Here is an 18,480-nt window from a genome sequence, read left to right as displayed (position 1 = left end):
GATCTTTTATATCCTTCAAATAGCACTTTCAGTCATTCAAAAATTGTTAGAGTTTAAGAAATGTTTAGCAGAGAATTTTGGCTTTTAGGATAACAAAAATGTGGTCATTAGAAAGAGATACCTCTTTGTCAGAGTTTGGAGGTAAGAGATCCATCGTGACTTATTCAGTGCTTCTTGAATTTTATACTCTCTGCCATGTAAGGGTTGGGTGTTTTTTTTTTTTTTTAGTCACTGAGGAAAGTAGGTGAAGTAAAAAGAAACATAAAGGAATAAGGAGGAGTTTCGTCTGATAGTCATTGTTAAAAACCATTCTTTATTTGTACAGAGTAATTATATTTATGGTATTCTCAACAAAGGTTTTTTATGCTTGTAAAAAGTTAACAGAGACTAATGCTAGCATAATATTTGAAGGCACTGCACATGCAGTATTTTATTCTTTATTAAAATCCAAAACAAACAGTACTTTTTAGCATATTTTATTTTAATTCTAATTTCCTTTTAATTAGCTAGAGCTTGATAAAAGTAAGGTAATTGTATTTGTCTTAAATTCTATTCGTAAATAAGGGATAACATTTATGTAAAATATACCATACTCTCTCTCTCTCTCTCTCTAAGCATACATAACAGTGTTCATATATATATTTAGATACATTTTGATCACTGACAATTCAAGAAAAACTAACCTAATGAGTACAGATTTTATCGATTATAGTCATACTGGGGTTTTGTGTGAGTTATTGTTGTATTGAACTACAAAAAAGCAAGGCACTAATATTTATGGCATGTTTTGTAGAAGGTTTTTGGTCCAAGTTCTTAATCTCGCACATCATTCCTTAAACAACATTTTGTTTTAGGTGCCATTGTCCTTTATGCCTGTTCTTGTCCTTCGTCAGTGTTTTTTACAGCCTTTGCCCTTCTTCCCCTTCTTGCATTTCTTGCTGTGGTGGTCTTTGTCGTCTGATCCGCCACTGAAGGCCCCATACGGAGGAAGCGCAACAATGCTCTCGGGCATATTCTGGACGCAATGTTTACGGACGCATGCCATGAATTGTGCGACCTTAGAAGACAAAGAGAATATGTTAAAAACATGACATTTTGAATGTGGATAGAAGTTTGCACCTTTCAAAAGCTGTGAAAGTAATGTTGATAATAAACATGCGTTTTTATTCATTTTACCAGACCACTGAATCATTTTTAACTCTTAGAGCTGGTATAATAGATTTTCTCTGGAATGAATGGTGTAAATAGTATCATGACAAAGTTACAGAGGCACTCTTGCAAAGTGGGATACTCAGTAATAGTGCAGCTGTAGGCCTATGTATGTAGAGTGAAGTATAGAAGTCCAGTTTTGTTGGTTTACTGTTTTATGCAGACTCCAACATTTCTGAAGAATGTAAATTAATTTTGGTTTTTATGAAAAAATGTTTGTTAGCCATATTCCATTTATTTCTGTATTATACAGTTCACAATTCAAGATTTTCAAGAAGAATCAATGAATGTGTTCATTGTTCTAAAGGGTCCACAATAATATAAATTAAAGGCTCGCGTAAAATATAAAAGCTTTCGAACCCTTCTCTGGTTCATCTTCAGCCAAAAGATGAAGATGAACCCAGAGAAGGGTTCGAAAGCTTTTATAAAAATTTTACACAAGCCTTTAACATTTATATTATTGTGGACCCTTCAGAACATTTATGAACTCTTGTGATAGAGAGTTTTTCTCCCAAATGTTTTCATTGTGCTAACTATAGTAGGTGTTCGTGTCTCAATAATCAAGATGACTTGCTGCATCAGTCAGTATCATTTTGTTTCAGAAACTGAACTAACTTTTTTATTCAGATACTTATGAATAATTAAGCTTCTAATCTTTGAAACGTGGGATTAGAACAGGACTTTCCTTCAGCAAAATCTAGCAAGCAGTTTATGACAAGATGCATGTCATTGGCAAACAAGAACTGGCCCTGTTGGAAGTTGGTTGTAAGTGGGCTGAGGCTCAAGCCTTAAATAGTGTACCATCACCCTGTCCATTAAAAATGATCATACAATATAGCTAAATTTGTAATCCATATTTGTTTATTCTCAAATTTTTACCAAGCGGATCTAGTTATTTTTGCAGCTGAATATGGTATTATTTTTACAAATCTTTAAAAAGAGATTTGACAGAAAGACCTCACCTTCAAGTTGGGTGGTTCTGGACAGTCATTGATGCCCTTTGATACGACGTCCATTAGCAAAGGGTGGACAGTAGTCTTCATGTGGAGTTTGGAAATCAGAGAGGTTCTGTCTAGGGTGCCATTCATGGTAACCTGCAGGATAATGTGAAAATATGAAAAGGTGCTTAGAGGGACATGTAGGCTTACAGATGTTCATATACACATCTGCAGAATGGAAGAGTTAAAGTTTTATATTGCTTTTATTCCATGTCTACGGGTTCTCAGTAAGTAGGCCTAAAAGGTAAAATGCAAGTTGTCTACGCTAAGATAACTCACCACCCCAGCTGCTGTCAGGACACACCGGCGGAACCGTGTGGCTGCAGCTGTATCGTTGATGACTACTCTGTCCATGATGGTGTCTGGCTGGCCTGATGAAAAGGCAGCCGCTGGGAGGGAGAGAGAGGGAAAAGCAACTCAGGATTAAAAATCAACCAGATGATTAATTTACGATTATACCTGTACAGGTATTAACGCGAAGTTTGCTCGTCTATGATTAGTGGATCTGTAAATGAAACCGTCATCTAGGTCGTTTTTCTGAGCTGACGTTAAATATCTACAGCCGATATTGTTGAAGCCAATCATGATTGTTGGTAGATAATGCAGGTACCCACCATAGGTTACAATGGTGTCGACTGCTGATATTTAACATAAGCTCCATAAAAACAAGCTAGAACGTGGCCAGCCCTTGCAAAGTTGACATTGAAAGATAAAGTGAAACGTCCGGAATGCAATCCACGCGCAATATACGCCTTACTGTGAAGGATACTTACGCAGGACGGCAATAACTTGTGTTTTGGGTATTCCCTGGAGGGTGGCGCAGTCGAAGACATCCTTCACGGGGCCTGAAGTTCCTTGCGTCAAGCCCTTGACTTCTGTACACTTTTCAAGGCGAATTTGACACTCTCCATAAGGCATCGTGCCACATGCTGGGTCAGTGCCTATTAAGACAAAAAAAAAAAGTATTTGGGCTAAGATGTACAGGTACAATGCCCACAGTCAATTGTTTCTCATCTTTTGGTCTACAGTAAGGTGCTCTTCAGGTTTCTCACTATAACGAAAAAATATAAATGTTTGAATGCAAAGTTTAGACACCTTACAATGTTTTCTACTTTCTTCTTTTGCGTGCCATAAGATTTAGTTGTCATATGGGGCCATTTTTGGATCTTCCCTATATAGGTCTATAGGTCAAGGCCAGGCCTTGATGGGTGGCACCTCGTTCAGTCTTCCATGAACCGTGATGACGTTTACACCGTCGTTGGTCGTTACTCCAAAGTTTACCTTTTTTTAAGTTTGGTTTTGTTGGAGGTAAGCAGTCTACGCATCAGTTCATCTATTGCAAAGATAGAATAAGAAATTCGTTGTTTCGTTGCAAAAGGTTTTGACATTAAAGTAAAAGACCAATAACATAAACTTGCTTCCAGCCAAAGCTTCTTAATTATAGTATGGCCATTAAATAAGTTAGCCTAGGCCTAGTCCAATGAAGTTCTGTAGATATTCGGGATCTCTCTCTCTCTCGGTATTTAGTGTAAAATTCACCTGTCAATTACTTTATCCAACCGCCTAGACGCACAAGCTACAGTTTGTTCCCAAACATTTAGTCTCATAGTCGTTGGCAGAGGTGACTCATTCCATCTTGCTTAATAAAATTGTTCTTCTTTGATTTTGTAAAATGCCGTTATCATATTAGTACAACAGAAACACGATTACCTAGTGTAATTATAAATATGTTATGTAATACATATTAGGAACGAAACATTGCTTTACTGATTGTAAAGCCAGGTTTTTGAAAATAAACTAGGCTTATAACATGTAGGCTCTAGTTTATTAACCAAATCTTCAGGAAACTGGTAATCGTCTTATAAGCATACTAAGTGAGAAATGTATTTACGATATTAATAGTATTAAGTGTATTACATGGCTAAATGCATATTCGAATGTACTCTACGCCATTAAAAGATTTTGCCTGTGTGATCGTAAGCCTAATTTGGCACCTTACGCATTATAGGCCTAGCCTTTGCTAAAAATGATAGCAATTGTTTGATATCAAATTAGTTAAAGGTTTAACCTGTCGTTGTAATATGCTGTACAGTATAGATAATAGGTGACGATCTTTAGCTCCAAGGCGAGCATGAATGTTTTCAATTTTGCTGTGGTTAATGTGTACTATTTTGATACCAGAGATTAGCCTCAGCACAAGTGAAAACGTTCATGCTTGTCTTGGAGCAAAAGATCGCCACCTATTAGTTATACTGTATAACATATTATAAGGACAAGTTAATCCTTTAACTAATTTGATATAAAACAATTGCTATCATTTTTAGCAAAGGGTACCAAAAGGGGCTTATGGCCACACAGGCAGAATCTTTCAATGGCGTAGAGTACATTCGAATATGCATTTAGCCAAGTAATAACTGAATACTATTAATCTCGTAAATGCTTTATATATATATATATATATATATATATATATATATATATATATATATATATATATATATATATATATATATAACAAGCTTTACAGCTTGTTTACCGTACTCCAAAGTTTACCACGTACTATAGAACTAGTTCTCCGGGCGTACCTAGTGAGATTCTAGAAATGGGACTATGTATTCTTGCCAAACTAATAATAATAATAATAATAATAATAATAATAATAATAATAATAATAAGCACTCCCAAAGACAAAATAAAATTGTACTGACCCATAAGAATGCTAGGAAGGGCACCCCCTCCTCCTCCCCGCCTCCCATCCTCCCCATTCCAGCCGACGCGGAGCTGGAACTCCCACCATCAGCATCACGATAACGACGCCTTCCAGCGTCATCCCCATTCGCCTGCGACGGGACTCCATTGTCTCTCGAAACCTGTTCGTAAAATGGGTTAAGTGGGTTAGCGATATTTTTGATAGTGATTAAGTAAAAGACTGTCTAGGTACCTACGTTGGATTCAACATGGGAAACAGGTGTCGTTGTTATCAACTTTATTGTCATATTTGTTGTTGTCCTGATTGCTGCTGTTGCGTTATTTACTAGAGAAAAATGTCTTCGGTCAAGGGAAGGTATAACCCGGTTATGAGAGCTAGTAAATGTTATAATTATATATATATATATATATATATATATATATATATATATATATATATATATATATAATATATATATAATATATATATATATACTGCAATATATGGGTGTTTTGTGTTCTTTGTGTGAGCATACGCGATGTCGTTAGTGTACATCGTATGTAGGCCTACACAACAGCAATGCTCAATCATAATACATGATAGTTACATCTAGAATGCAAACTTATGAAGTAAAAAAAATACAAAAAAAGCGGTCTTCATGATCCATTTTCTGTAAGTCAGAGGTGACAACAATTCCTCAAAAGCACAGCAAACGAAACCGTTGATCCTATTCCTTAGTCTAATGTCAACTAAAATCCCAGGCCATTGGTACTACCGAAATATGTAAGCCCAGAAAGTACATACATATCTAGCTGTCTATATGTAAGTAATTTCTGCAACAATTATTACAAACTTACTGAGACAGTAATCTCAATGAGGCAAAAATGACAAAAATGATGGGTAGTGACTCACCTACGGTCCAGAGGTGGTGATGACAAGCTTACGGCGGTTATCAGCGGACTAAGCTTTTACCTCCCTTTTCCAAAAGAGTCTCGGTTGTCTCTCTCTCTCTCCTCCTAAGCTCTCTCTCTCTCTCTCTCTCTCTCTCTCTCTCTCTCTCTCTCTCTCAGTATATCTTAAAATCTCTTTTGAGATGCGAAGCGCCTTTTCTTTTCAGTGCTGAATTAGCTGACTAATCACTATTTTGTGAATTTGTCAGCTGAACAAAAGCTAAATTAGTAACACGTGCGGATTAAGTGATATACACACATATCCTACATATAGTAGGATAAATTTTCCTGATAAATTTAATCCAATTTCGGAAAGAAATAAAAACCTTTCTCTCCACGAGGTTGAGCTGTTATGGGGAATATCTGTCGAGGTACATTTCACTTGATCTTGGATCTACTACTATACTCTCACCGTTTATACTAAAATTCACTGCTCCATCTTCCTGGTTGCCATTTACCCTTATAACTTTCTCCACTTGCAAACATTCTCATAACTCTTTCACTCATTTTGCAGTTTCTCTCACCATCCCCCAATCAGAATGAACCGTGTACGAACTTCAGTCATTCCTTTGCAAGCATGTAGACGAAGTCTAGGACAGGCTTGTGAATTCAAAGCGTAGAATGAATAATTAAAAGTATAGCAGAAAGAGGGATAATCATGAATTACACCTTGATTTCTCCTTGCTACATTTAATCATACACGTAGGCATTCTTTCATCGTCATACCTGCTCTTCTTACAAATGCTTAATATGCAGAGGTAACAGGAGGGAATGCAGAAATAGATAAACCACAGGTCACATCCACCTAAGTCTTTCACCGCCCATTCGTCACAATTCAACGGCTTTCCTCCAACGTCTGCTTTGTCAAACATGTGTTATCTTCTCTCCCTAATCCTCTCTTTGATACCCAACTGGCAAATGACTCTTGTCACGCTTTCGCTGATCCTTTGTTGTGCCTCCCCACCGTGATCATCTTCTTTTCTTCTCTCGTGACTCGTGCACTTTGACTCTCGTAAATGGATGCCTTAGGCCAAAAGTTTGTGTTCGTATGTGTCATCCTTATTCGATACTGTCGCTGTCTTTATAATTCTAAACAATTCCCCATGTTTCGAATCCGGACATCCTGCACTGAATTTTGCATGTTGCGTATTCCAGTATACACCATATCGAGTGGGGGTAGGGCCGTTAGAGTACCTCACGCGGCTGCAACCCTTTCATTCCGCTTACTATACCTCCTTTCACACTCTCTCTTCCAGCTTACTTTCTACTCTCCATTAACAATTTTTCAACATTATTCTCAGGGCTGATTGACCCCCCTAGGACCCAGCGTTTGGCTTTTGGCCTGAATTTTGTATTGCATTTCCAAACCATTTCGAGTTACTAGACTCATCCAGAACTGTTCTTTAATCGCAAAAGTCTTTAACAAGCAGTTAAACTCTGCACGAGTTCTACTTTCATATGCCTGTGGTCTGATAAATATGTGAAAGAGTAAGGAGTGCATGTGACAGGAATCATGTGCTGCTAGGGTCATTACGCGCCGTCCTGGCTTGCTTCATTCTGCTTATTTATATGAGAACTTCTGGTGGGAGAAGCTGGGCCCGGGCTGCACCATGGCAATTCTAAACATGGAGCTTGTTACCCGTAGACCATAGCAGTCAGAAATTGCTTTATATATATACTGTATATATGTATATAATATATATATATATATATATATATATATATATATATATATATATATATATATATATATATATATATATATATATATATATATATATATATATGTATGTGTATGTATATGGAAGGCCATTTCAACCTCTATCTGGATTTTAATGAGAATTAGTTTCATTTTGAACTTTATGATATTAATTTTAAAATTTGACATGTTAATGAATCATCTTTGTATATTTTCCATTGGGATTGTCATGGTTACTTTTCCATGTGTTCTTATATATTTTGGGGACTTAAGTGTATGCTTCAAGTTCTTCTTATTCTTTTTTTCAGATTTCTGGATTCGGGCATTATTCTAATGTTGACCCTTACATGAAAAATGACTTTTGGGAAGGTGTAGAGAACTCTCGCTTCGGAATAAACAGGTAAGGTATATTACAATTTTAGTAAAACCAGACCAGACGCACTGCAAGCCAATCTCTAATCCTTTTCCCCCTTCAGGGTTTGGTACCCTGGATTTGCTAGGCTCTCCTTTTGACGTACGGTAAAACTGTAGGTAACGGCACTGCAGTTACGTAAATTAAAACGCAAAAGACTTGGTCACAATTTCTGAAGGAAGCAACTAAATGGACGGACAGTATGTTTTTCTGAATATGAGGTTTGGTTAGGAAATGTGCGAGGTTCAGCTTGGTAACCTTCAGTGTATAATTTAGTGTACTTTTAATTATTCGTTTCCTTTAATAGTTACAACTCTTGACTTAAATCGTAGGATTTTGGTGACATCGTATATGAAAAGAAAGGCAGGGCTTAACAATCTCGTGAAAATATTTCGTAGCATGCTGAGTGCTATTGTCACAATAGTACTAAGCATACTACGTAATACACAGTAACACAAAAGCCAACCTGTGCTTTTTCAGTGATTTCAAACATATGTTCCTTCTGTTAACGAAGCTAAGCCGTATAGGAACAGTTCTTGCTGAATAGCAATGGACATAAGGATAAAAAACCATGGGCCTAGAAACTGAATAGCAATGGAACATAAGGGAGGTAAAAAACCATAGGCCAGGAAACTGAATAGCAATGGACATAAGGGAGATAAAAAAACCATGGGCCTAAAAACTGAATGGCAATGGACATACTGTAAGGGAGATAAAAAACCCATAGGCCTAGAAACTGAATAGCAATGGACACAAGGGAGATAAAAAAAAAACCATAGGCCTAGAAACTGAATAGCAATGGACACAAGGGAGATAAAAAAACCATAGGCCTAGAAACTGAATAGCAATGGACACAAGGGAGATAAAAAACCATAGGCCTAGAAACTGAATAGCAATGGACATAAGGGAGATAAAAAAACCATAGGCCTAGAAACTGAATAGCAATGGACATAAGGAGATAAAAAACCAATAGAAACTGAATACAATGGACATAAGGGAGATAAAAACCATAGGCCTAGAAACTGAATAGCAATGGACATAAGGGAGATAAAAATCCATAGGCATACAAGCAACCTATCATTTCGAAGCAGAAGCGAGAACCTTGATAAACCTTTGGATAAGAAGAAACGTGACCAAGTATCCAGCTCCTGGGATTAAAACAACAGTTGTTTATCAATGATGAGAGGAGCTAAGCTTTCAGATAAGAAAAAAATCACGGATCAGATCACGTATCACGTCGTTCTTCGCCACTTAAATCCTTTTGTGCCGAGAGAAAAATGCAAAGGCACAGTGTTCCTCCGGTGTCTCAAACTCTGCGTTCGAGTTCTTGACGTTCGTTTCGACTCAACGAATTTCTCTCAGTTGTGTTCTAAACACGTTTTTTTTTTTTAATTCCTGCTTGATTCAAACAAATTTTTAAAGCCTTGGAATAGATTTTATAACGATATTTTATGATATTACAAGAACTAATTTCAGATGCACGTAGTCGTATATGCTGTCGAGGCACGCCGTTCGAACAAACTTCTAAACCTCGTGATTGTCGTAATCTCCGAGTAAGGTGCATGGGGTGAAATTGTGGATTACTCATGGCTATTCAGATTCATATAAATGGATGTTCTAAAGGTAGAAAATGTTTCTTTTCACTAATTGCGTTGATAAACAGCACGAGTGTATTGTAGAAGACTTTGCGAGTTAGGAAATCGCTAATCATCTTCAAGCAATGCATTTTCCCACATCAGTTTCTTTCACCCTTACGGTACGAATTAATGGAACTTGCGCAGATGTTTGGATGTGGAATTAATGAATACTTTTAGCTGAGACAGACTTGGCCAGAGTATTCAGTAAGACAATTTGCTTGATTATGATTATAACTTTCAAGAAATATGTTTTTTGGCAGTTTTCAGTCATTGACTTGAAGTCTAATTTACCAAACTTCTACAGAAGAAGAAGGACATAGAAGAAAATGAGAAATGAATGACTTTTAAGGGATACCTCAAGTATTTTTAACTTGTATGCCATAGTATTTAGATCTATAATTATTACCAGCCTTGCTTGTTAGTTTTCATATCATCAGTGGTCGTTTGAGACAAGAAGTTAGATCTCGTTTAGTTTGCATTGGTTAAGTGGCCTTATGTCAGCACAGACCCTCGTCCAAGTACGGTCCATACACGTATTTGGTTATTCATTTATTATTGATTTATTTTTGTAAATTTGTAGGAAGTCCCGAAGACAACTTTTATGCAAAATTTTGTAACCAATTGACCTTTTTTGTGTTTAGTTTTTTTTTTTATGTTTGGACGAATCCTTTTTCCATGACATAGATGTATTTTTGGTAACTCAATTAGCTTAGATTTCCTTTTTTTTTAAATTTTAGGATTGGATAGTTTTTTTTGTTTACTTTTTTGCCTTTTGTAACTTTAATTAGCTTGCTTTTTTGTTTACCAGTTTAGGAAGAGCAATTTTTCTATAAATTTTCAGTTTTCTGTAACTGTAATTATAATTCTTTTTTATTTCAATTTTAGGAAGGGTCCTTTTTTCCATAACATTCTTGTTTTTCGTAACTTTAATTGGCTCTTTTTATTTATTTATTTACTTATTTTGCAATTATAGGAAAGCTTACTTTTCCATAACTCGCCTGCTTTTCGGCACCTTCAGTTTGCTTTGCATCTCAGTAAGATTTCATTTTGACAGATCTACAATCAATTAGTCAGATGAATCAAAAGAGCGTCACATTAATCGTATTTATTTAACCCTTGCAGGTACGCCTTGCTATCTGAGTGTCTGCAGAGAACAGAAACAAGAGAACAGTACTGTTACCACTAGCTATATCACCGCTGTGTCCAGAGCTAGTACTATGATGGGGAAGGTGATTTAAAAACTCCATATAATTGAAACTCTTGGCGATAACAATAATAACAACGACAAAAAAAGTCAAGCGTCCTGTTAGGAGACTGCACAAGTGCCATCCATATAAAAAGGTATTTCATTTGGCCATTTTTATGTTACTTTTTTATGTTTTTATATTTCTTGTCATATTTTTATATTTTTCATATTTTTACATTTTTCATATGTTCATATTTTTTTTTTTTAGTTTTTCATGTATTTACATTTATTCTATATTTTCATTCACGATGTTTCTTTCTGGCGCAGAAACTGTTGCAGTAATTGGCAAAATTATCTTCTAATTACGTATCTTCTTTTCTTTTCAATGTTTCTCTTTACATACTGTATAAAGAGGCATGTTCTCATTACTGGAGTGTGGTGTCCATTATGTGTAATGTGTGATAATAATGTTATTAATAATAATAATATTATTATTATTATTATTATTATTATTATTATTGTTCGATTAATTATTAATATTATTATTATTAACTGTTAGCAACTGTTCCTCCTCCCGTTATCTTTTGCATATTAATACAGCGGAGATGCATAAGTATTATTATTATTATTAGACTAACAAGACAAAGTTAACCTCGAAATAAGGAAAAAAGAGCAAAGAAAATAAAAAAAACGAAAAAACTCATTTATTTCATACCCAAGGAAAACAATAATCGAAGCCAGAAACACAGAGGAAAATTTTTATTTATTTTTTTTTAGAAGTCCATCACACCTTATAAGGCGCCACTGTGTTTCTATCAGTACTAAATTCACATTGATAACTGAGGGTTGGTTTTTACATTTGGTGTACAGTGGACCCCCGCCTATTCGCGGTTCCGGATTCGTGGCTACGCCTAATCGCGGATTTCTCTTCGGAACAAATAAAAATTATTTGCAGAAAATTCGCCTATTCGCGGTATTTTCTTTAGAGGAATATTCACACATTACTGTATTTTCATATATTTTTCGTGACTAAATGCACTTTTTGTGATAAAACTGTAAAATATTCAGGTATAAGCATTTTTAGAGTTTTTTTTTTTTGGTGTTTTGAACTATCAAAATAGGCAGTTATAAGCGTTTTTAGAGGGTTTTTAAGTATTCGCGGATTTGAGCTATTCGCTGGAGTAGTGGTATGCATCCCCCGCGGATACCGGGGGTCGACTATTTCTTCTTTTCAGTGGCAGTCACCTATATCTGTAAACACGTATAACAAATGAAATCGCACTAAAGATTTTGTTTTTAAGAAAACAAACCGCCTTAGTTTTTTTCTGCAAACATTTTAGCTGACAAGGCTTGTTGTTCAAACGTAATAAGAAAAAGAAGATTAAACAGATTCTGCATATTTTTTTCATAAACATGTTTAAATTAGGTCGATTTCTATTGCATCATGGTGATAATAAGTTTTTATTTAACCAACCATATATTTGTAGTCATCCATTTGCGAAACAACGTTACCAGAACTATTTTTAATACTTTTAATTTCACACAAACTTTATCATCATAAACTGCAATTCTTCAAGAAACTCAGAATGTCAAGTCTTGCCTAAAGTTTGTGTTACATTGCAAGCTGATTTAATTCCAACTGAACTGTTCACTTGTCCAACAAAATGTCCCGGGTTCGATTCAAGGTGAGTCGAAACGCTTTAGGCACTCTCCATTAAATTCATTTAACCCTCTGCTGACCAAGTCGTGAATTTTTCAAGCTACATGGTAGTTAGTTCACTGAAGTGGGCCACAACTGGGCTGGAAAACACAATAGATAGCATAAATGATGCCCACAAGCCAAGGACATGTAAGCATTTTGTATATTGCACCTTAGAATTCTTTTGAATGAATGAATCACTTGCTTATCTGTCCTTGACACTGCTACAGTTAATAAAAGCCTACGGAGTGCGTCTTTAAACTGCTCTTGTTTTATTTCTATCATGTCCGAGGCCTTCCTATGGCTTTCAAATCGCGTAATAATAACTTATAACACTCAGTGCGTCAAGGGTTTCAAGTGTTTTGACAACTGCTGCGTAAAGCACTGCATTTTGCACATTTCCTACGTGAATAAGTTAACGCAAATGGCTGGATTTTATCTTTCCAGTTTCAAATGCTGAAGAGGAAAGACAGGAGCTACTCCAGCCCCTGTTGATCTGAATATGGCTTTTATTTATTTACTTTCTAGTGTCTTTCTTTTATCTTTGCTGTGGTAAAGGAAATATCCGCTCATGCCAGTTTTTGAACCTCGAAAATAGCACAGAGAAAGCTGCACAGTGCCCAAACTATGAGCTCGTATGCGCTGTTTGAATTGGGATTGTATGGACCCTTTTTCCTAAAATAGTCTTTCCTTTCCAGTTTTGCTTATCCGGTTCCTTATATCGAATGCAAATGTGTCTGATCGTGCGTCCACACGCCCGTAAAACTTGTTATGAACACATGTTGCCTATATACCACGAACAGTTTGAAGACAAGTCAGTGCACATAAGTGGAGAATGAACCTTTGACAAATGCTGGATAATCGTATGAAGCACTTGGTTGGAGCAACCAACAAGTCGTCGACTTCTGTTCAACTTGTTTGGGATGTGTGTTCCATAACTTGCTGACATGTGTTTATGAAACACTGGTTAGAACCACCAACAAGCCGTTGACTTCTATTCAACTTGTTTGTGATGTGTGTTCCATAAGTTGCCGAAGTTTGGTTATGAAATATTGGTTTGAGTTACCAACAAATTGTCGGCTTGTATTCAACTTGTTTGAGATGTGTGTTCCATAAGCTGCTGATGTGTATTTATGAAGTAATAGTTAGAACTACCAACAAGTCATCGACTTGTATTCACCATGTTTGGGATGCGTGTTCCGTAAGTTGTTGACATGGGTTCATGAAGCTCTGGTTAGAACTACCGATAAATCGTCGACTTGTAACCAACTTGGTTGTGATATGTGTTCCTTAAGTTGCCGACATGTTTACAAAGCACTGGTTAAAACTACCAACATGTCGTCGAGATGTGTGTTTCATAAGTTGCCAATTTGTGTTCATCTTGTTTGCAACATGTATTCCATAAGTTGCCGACATGTTTTCATGACAAATTTAGCTGTAGTGTGGACGCATTGAATGACACAGTTAACAAGCCTTTATATGACATAGTTAACCCGCAGGCGGTTGAGTTGACGCCTAAGGTGGCTCAGCTGGTGTACCAGAGAAGCGGTGTGGGATAACGCCCTTCCTTCCCCGTCGTGCTTGGAGTTCATGTCCTTGCTTGAGTCGCTGAGTTCATCCAGGCACTTGCGAACTCCGGCGCACACTCCTGAGACATCGCTCACGCTGTTTGTTAGAGAGGAGGAACGAACAAGTTAGCGGTGTTTGAAACTCGTGTTGGGAAGAGTGTATACTGTATATATATATATATATATATATATATATATATATATATATATATATATATATATATATATATATATAACAATATATATATATATATACTATATATATATATATATATATATACATACATACATACATATATATATATACATATATATACACAAATATTTACTTTGTATACATATAATATATATACACATAAATATTTACTGTGTGTATATATATATGAATTCATATATCTATCTATCTATCTATCTATCTATCTATCTATCTGTCTATCTATCTATCTATCTATCTATCTATCTATCTATCTATCTATCTAGATGAGAGAGAGAGAGAGAGAGAGAGAGAGGAGAGAGAGTTTCTATCAAGTCGAGACCATTCAGTACCTGAAAACCTAGATGCGCCGTCCAGTTCATCTGTCAAAATTGATTCATCAGATTAACAAGATGTAATTATCTGACCTCCAAAAACGAGAAGGCACAATGAACGAAACCCACACTCCCATTTCCCTCGCCAAATAGAATGACGAATACCATCATACCATACCATACCATTACACCAGAAAAAGCGTAAACCATCGAGGTAAACATAACACAGGTTTCCCACGTCCAGATAATACGAAGTCTCCCAGCTCTGCCCCTCGACAAGCGTATTATCATAATCACTCTTGATACGACTCTAATGGGGAGACGAGATAGGTGCGGCCGGACGGTAAAATTTGTTTCGTGACTTGACAGAGCGAGGGAATGTGTCCATTTCATTTTCACCGGTCGTCGTCACAGTTTTATCAAAATGATGCGAAATGTACGTAGGGTAATGGGGAAGAATCACACTGAAAGTGGGGGAAGAAATAATAATAATAATAATAATAATAATAATAATAATAATAATAATAATAATAATAATAATTATATTATTATTATTATTATTATTATTATTATTATTATTATTATTATTATTATTATTATTATTATTGCATCTGTCAGTAACACGCCGATATTGGTGTGTCACTGGCAGAATGCAGGGACCTAGAAAAATCAATTACTAGAAAAATAGAGAAAACTCTATACAAACTGAATGCCGCTAATGCAACTATCACCTTCAACACCATGTGCATAAAAGAGGGTCTACTGCCTACTATTATTAATATTATATTTTATTTTTTTTCATTTTTTTTTTGATCTATCAGAGTCATCCTATTCGACTGGGTGGTTTTTATAGTGGGGCTCCGGGTTGCATCGTGCCTCCTAAGGAGTCCATCACTTTTCTCACTATGTGCGCTGTTTCTAGTAGCACACTCTTCTGCATGAGTCCTGGAGCTACTTCGGCATGCAGTTTTTCCAGATTCCTTCTCAGGGATCTTGGGATTGTACCTAGTGATCCTATTATTATTATTATTATTATTATTATTATTATTATTATTATTATTATTATTCAGAGGGTGAACCCTATTTATTTTTAACAATCCCACAGGGGCCATTGACTTAAAATTCAAGCTTCCAAAGAATATGGCGTTCATTTGAAAGAGGTAATAGAGGGTAACAGGAAATTAAGAAAGAAATCACTTATTAGAAAGAGAACAAGTAATTGAACAAATTAATCAATAAATAAGTAGGTAAAAAACGTAAGAAAAATACGAGGAGGAGAACGAGGAGGTAAATAAACAAATAATGTAATAAATTAATAATAAATAAGTAGGTAAAAAACTTAAGAAAAATGCAAGGACGAGAAAGAGAAGATAAATAAACAAATAAACAACATATGGTGTCGTGCCATCTTCCCAGCACAGCTCTACGTACAATGGTCACGTGATCATTATGATGAGTGCTCGGGTAAATGGCTTCCCCAAATTCTTTTCGCTTTCGGGGTCGGCGCTCCCCCCACCCCCTTTTATTTATTTACTTATTTTTTGTACCGGACTTCTATACTTCTTTGTGCAAAAGACTTTTGTGGTGTTCTTGAAGAACGCTAAACCACTGACGCCTTTGTGATTTTGGGGTTCTTCTGAAAAGGAGCGTGGCACGGTGGAGATGGAGCTGATCTCTCTCTCTCTCTCTCTCTCTCTCTCTCTCTCTATATATATATATATATATATATTTTTATAAATTTACTGCTGTTAGCCCCTCGTAACATTTGATTGTAAATAATATCAGCCTGACCAAGACCGGAAAAGCCATTGTCCGCATTAGGAGCGTCTTCAGTTCAAACTGTAGCATCCGTTGGAGAAAGGAATAGGGCATTTAGGCATTTAACCCCATAGGAGAAATTCCATATTCAACTTTAAGAATAGGTGGTCCTAAGGTCCTTTTTTCCTTTCACCTGTCTCTCGTGGCGGAGAGAATGTTTTAACAGGGCATAGACGCCTAAGGCATGACTGTAGGCCTGTTTTGACCCAGCCGGTCAGGGAACGACAGAAAGAAACTAGCCGGCGTGCGAGCTGACGTCTCAGAAGGGGCCCTGTCCCCCTTTGTCTATTATTTTATTAGTGAATGGTGGAGCAAACACACACCAACTTCAGCACGTCCGTTGTAAAAATCGGCCAACTTACGTCATTAAGGTATAGTCGTGTGCTGTTCGAACTTCGTCCATTCTTTTTACTCTTTTCTGTATTTCACATTTTTTCTTTGTTTTCTTCCTTCAGCCACCACTTAGTGTATATGTGTTTACGAAGTCTAGATTAAGCCTCATTATTATATTGTTAGCTTCAACCTCGTTATTCCAGTAAAATACCTAGGATTTAGGGTAAGCAAAAATCAGGTTAAATCTCGATGCTTTGTATGCCTCAAGTCCGAATGTTTGAAGAACCGTTCGTTTAAAATCAAATTCATCTCAAATGTTTTGTTAAGGTTAATACCCTTAACTGGCGACCTTTGGCTAATTAACGACTGTCTTTGAGGTTAACTTTTTGGCTTCAAGTGGCAGGTTCGTGTAATCTTGGTTTGCAGGGCCGTAAAATTACGTAAATTGAATAATACATGATCAAGCAAGACCCTCACACGTAACAATATATATATATATATATATATATTAATATATATATTAAAATCGATGGCCATTGATGCTGTAATGGCAGCATTGAGATGAGCCTGTCAGTCTCTCTCTCTCTCTCTCTCCTCTCTCTCTCTATATATATATATATATATATATCTACATATATATTAAAATCGATGGCAATTGATGCTATAATGGCATTGATGTAAACCAATAAGTTTCTCTCTCTCTCTCTCTGTACACCAACTGAGTTCCTTGAACTGGTCATCATAATATATTAATGGGTCACAACGATACTTACGAAGGACTCGACGATCGTTTGTGGTCTCTCGGCTTTATCTGTCAAGAACAAAAACATTTTTATTATTATTATTATTATTATTATTATTATTATTATTATTATTATTATTATTATTATATAAAGAAGAAGAAGAAGAAGACGAAGAAGAAGAAGAAGGAGAAGAAGAAGAAGACGACGAAGAAGAAGAAGAAGGAGAAGAAGAAGAAGAGATTTAAATACGGAGTGAAAAGGGAAGCAAAAGTAAAGTTAAAGAAGTTAGACAGCCAAGAGGGAGGAGATTAGAGGAAGCTGATTATAAATAAAGGACCTAAGGCTCTGCAACTAATAGCCGAAGATGGGGAGCAATCATGGCGTCTTTAGGTAAAAGTGGAGTTGAGTTGACAATGCGTATTAAGTAGCAATTGTTATTTTTTTTTGTAATACTAGGATTATTGGGTAATGCCGTGAAGACAATGCCGTAATGTAAAATTAAAATTAGGTATTAATTCTAGTAATCTTTAGATTCCACACGCAACAAGAAATTCAGTTGTTATTAGCTTTTAGAGAAATACAGAGAACTGCGCCTGAGAATGTCAGGTGTCGTAGAAAATAAAAAGCCAAAATTGGGTAATGCGGTTCGATAGCCCCCCTTCACCCCCGTGTTACTGTCATTTTGTCACCATTAGAAAACAGGTACTTGAGCTGGACTTGTTAGCCTCATTATCAAGTTGTTTAATGATGATCCATAGTGAATGTGTTGATTAAAGTTTCGTATTTAAAAGTAATGAGAAAACCGGAGCATACACTCCTGCACTGAATCGAGGACTGAGCTTCTCATTCTCCTGCTCTCTGCTCAAGTATCCTGAATTTCAGGCGTATCGGCTTGATTTATCTATTATTTATTATTAGTTTATCACCTTTTCCTATATTATATGTTTGTCACCTTTTCCTATATTATATGTTTATCACCTTTTCCTATGCATACCTCTCTCTGCAGGCCGA

At 36.1% G+C, this 18,480-nt stretch overlaps 3 protein-coding genes across 6 annotated transcripts in view; 1 reads left to right on the top strand and 2 right to left on the bottom strand.

Annotated features, from left to right (window-relative positions):
• Positions 1–460: 460 nt before the first annotated feature.
• On the bottom strand, positions 461–5,884 carry LOC136840028 (uncharacterized). The gene is made up of 6 exons (XM_067106330.1): positions 5,809–5,884; positions 4,916–5,077; positions 2,981–3,148; positions 2,487–2,596; positions 2,172–2,303; positions 461–1,057 (listed from the first exon to the last, which is right to left on the bottom strand). The coding sequence occupies exons 2-6, from the start codon at positions 4,917–4,919 to the stop codon at positions 890–892; spliced, it is 582 nt and encodes a 193-aa protein (XP_066962431.1). The 5' UTR covers positions 4,920–5,077; positions 5,809–5,884; the 3' UTR covers positions 461–889.
• The window catches only part of LOC136840030 (uncharacterized), a 318,614-nt gene continuing 303,562 nt past the window's right edge, over positions 3,429–18,480 (top strand). For all 4 annotated transcript variants that reach the window (XM_067106332.1, XM_067106334.1, XM_067106335.1 and 1 more), the window contains exons 1-2: positions 3,429–3,515; positions 7,854–7,945. In XM_067106332.1, the coding sequence (XP_066962433.1) occupies positions 3,438–3,515; positions 7,854–7,945 (170 nt within the window). In that variant the 5' untranslated portion in view covers positions 3,429–3,437. The remainder of the gene's footprint in view (positions 3,516–7,853; positions 7,946–18,480) is intronic.
• Positions 11,533–18,480, bottom strand: part of LOC136840031 (uncharacterized) — a 78,644-nt gene continuing 71,696 nt past the window's right edge. The window contains 2 exon segments of the mRNA XM_067106336.1: positions 11,533–14,144; positions 17,500–17,537. Of these exon segments, the coding sequence (XP_066962437.1) occupies positions 13,955–14,144; positions 17,500–17,537 (228 nt within the window). The 3' untranslated portion in view covers positions 11,533–13,954.

This window comes from Macrobrachium rosenbergii, chromosome 7, assembly GCF_040412425.1.
Source record: "Macrobrachium rosenbergii isolate ZJJX-2024 chromosome 7, ASM4041242v1, whole genome shotgun sequence".
Lineage (NCBI taxonomy): Eukaryota > Metazoa > Arthropoda > Malacostraca > Decapoda > Palaemonidae > Macrobrachium > Macrobrachium rosenbergii.
The sequence above is the reverse complement of the archived record's forward strand: the minus strand, read 5'-3'. Positions and strand labels throughout refer to the sequence as shown.

Excerpts from the sequence above, each read along its gene's own strand:
- LOC136840028 (XM_067106330.1), bottom strand. Across the intron at positions 2,304-2,486 it reads TCCTGACAGCAGCTGGGGTG|GTTACCATGAATGGCACCCT; the intron begins GTGAGTTATCTT and ends ATTATCCTGCAG. Across the intron at positions 1,058-2,171 it reads CAGAACCACCCAACTTGAAG|GTCGCACAATTCATGGCATG; the intron begins GTGAGGTCTTTC and ends TTGTCTTCTAAG.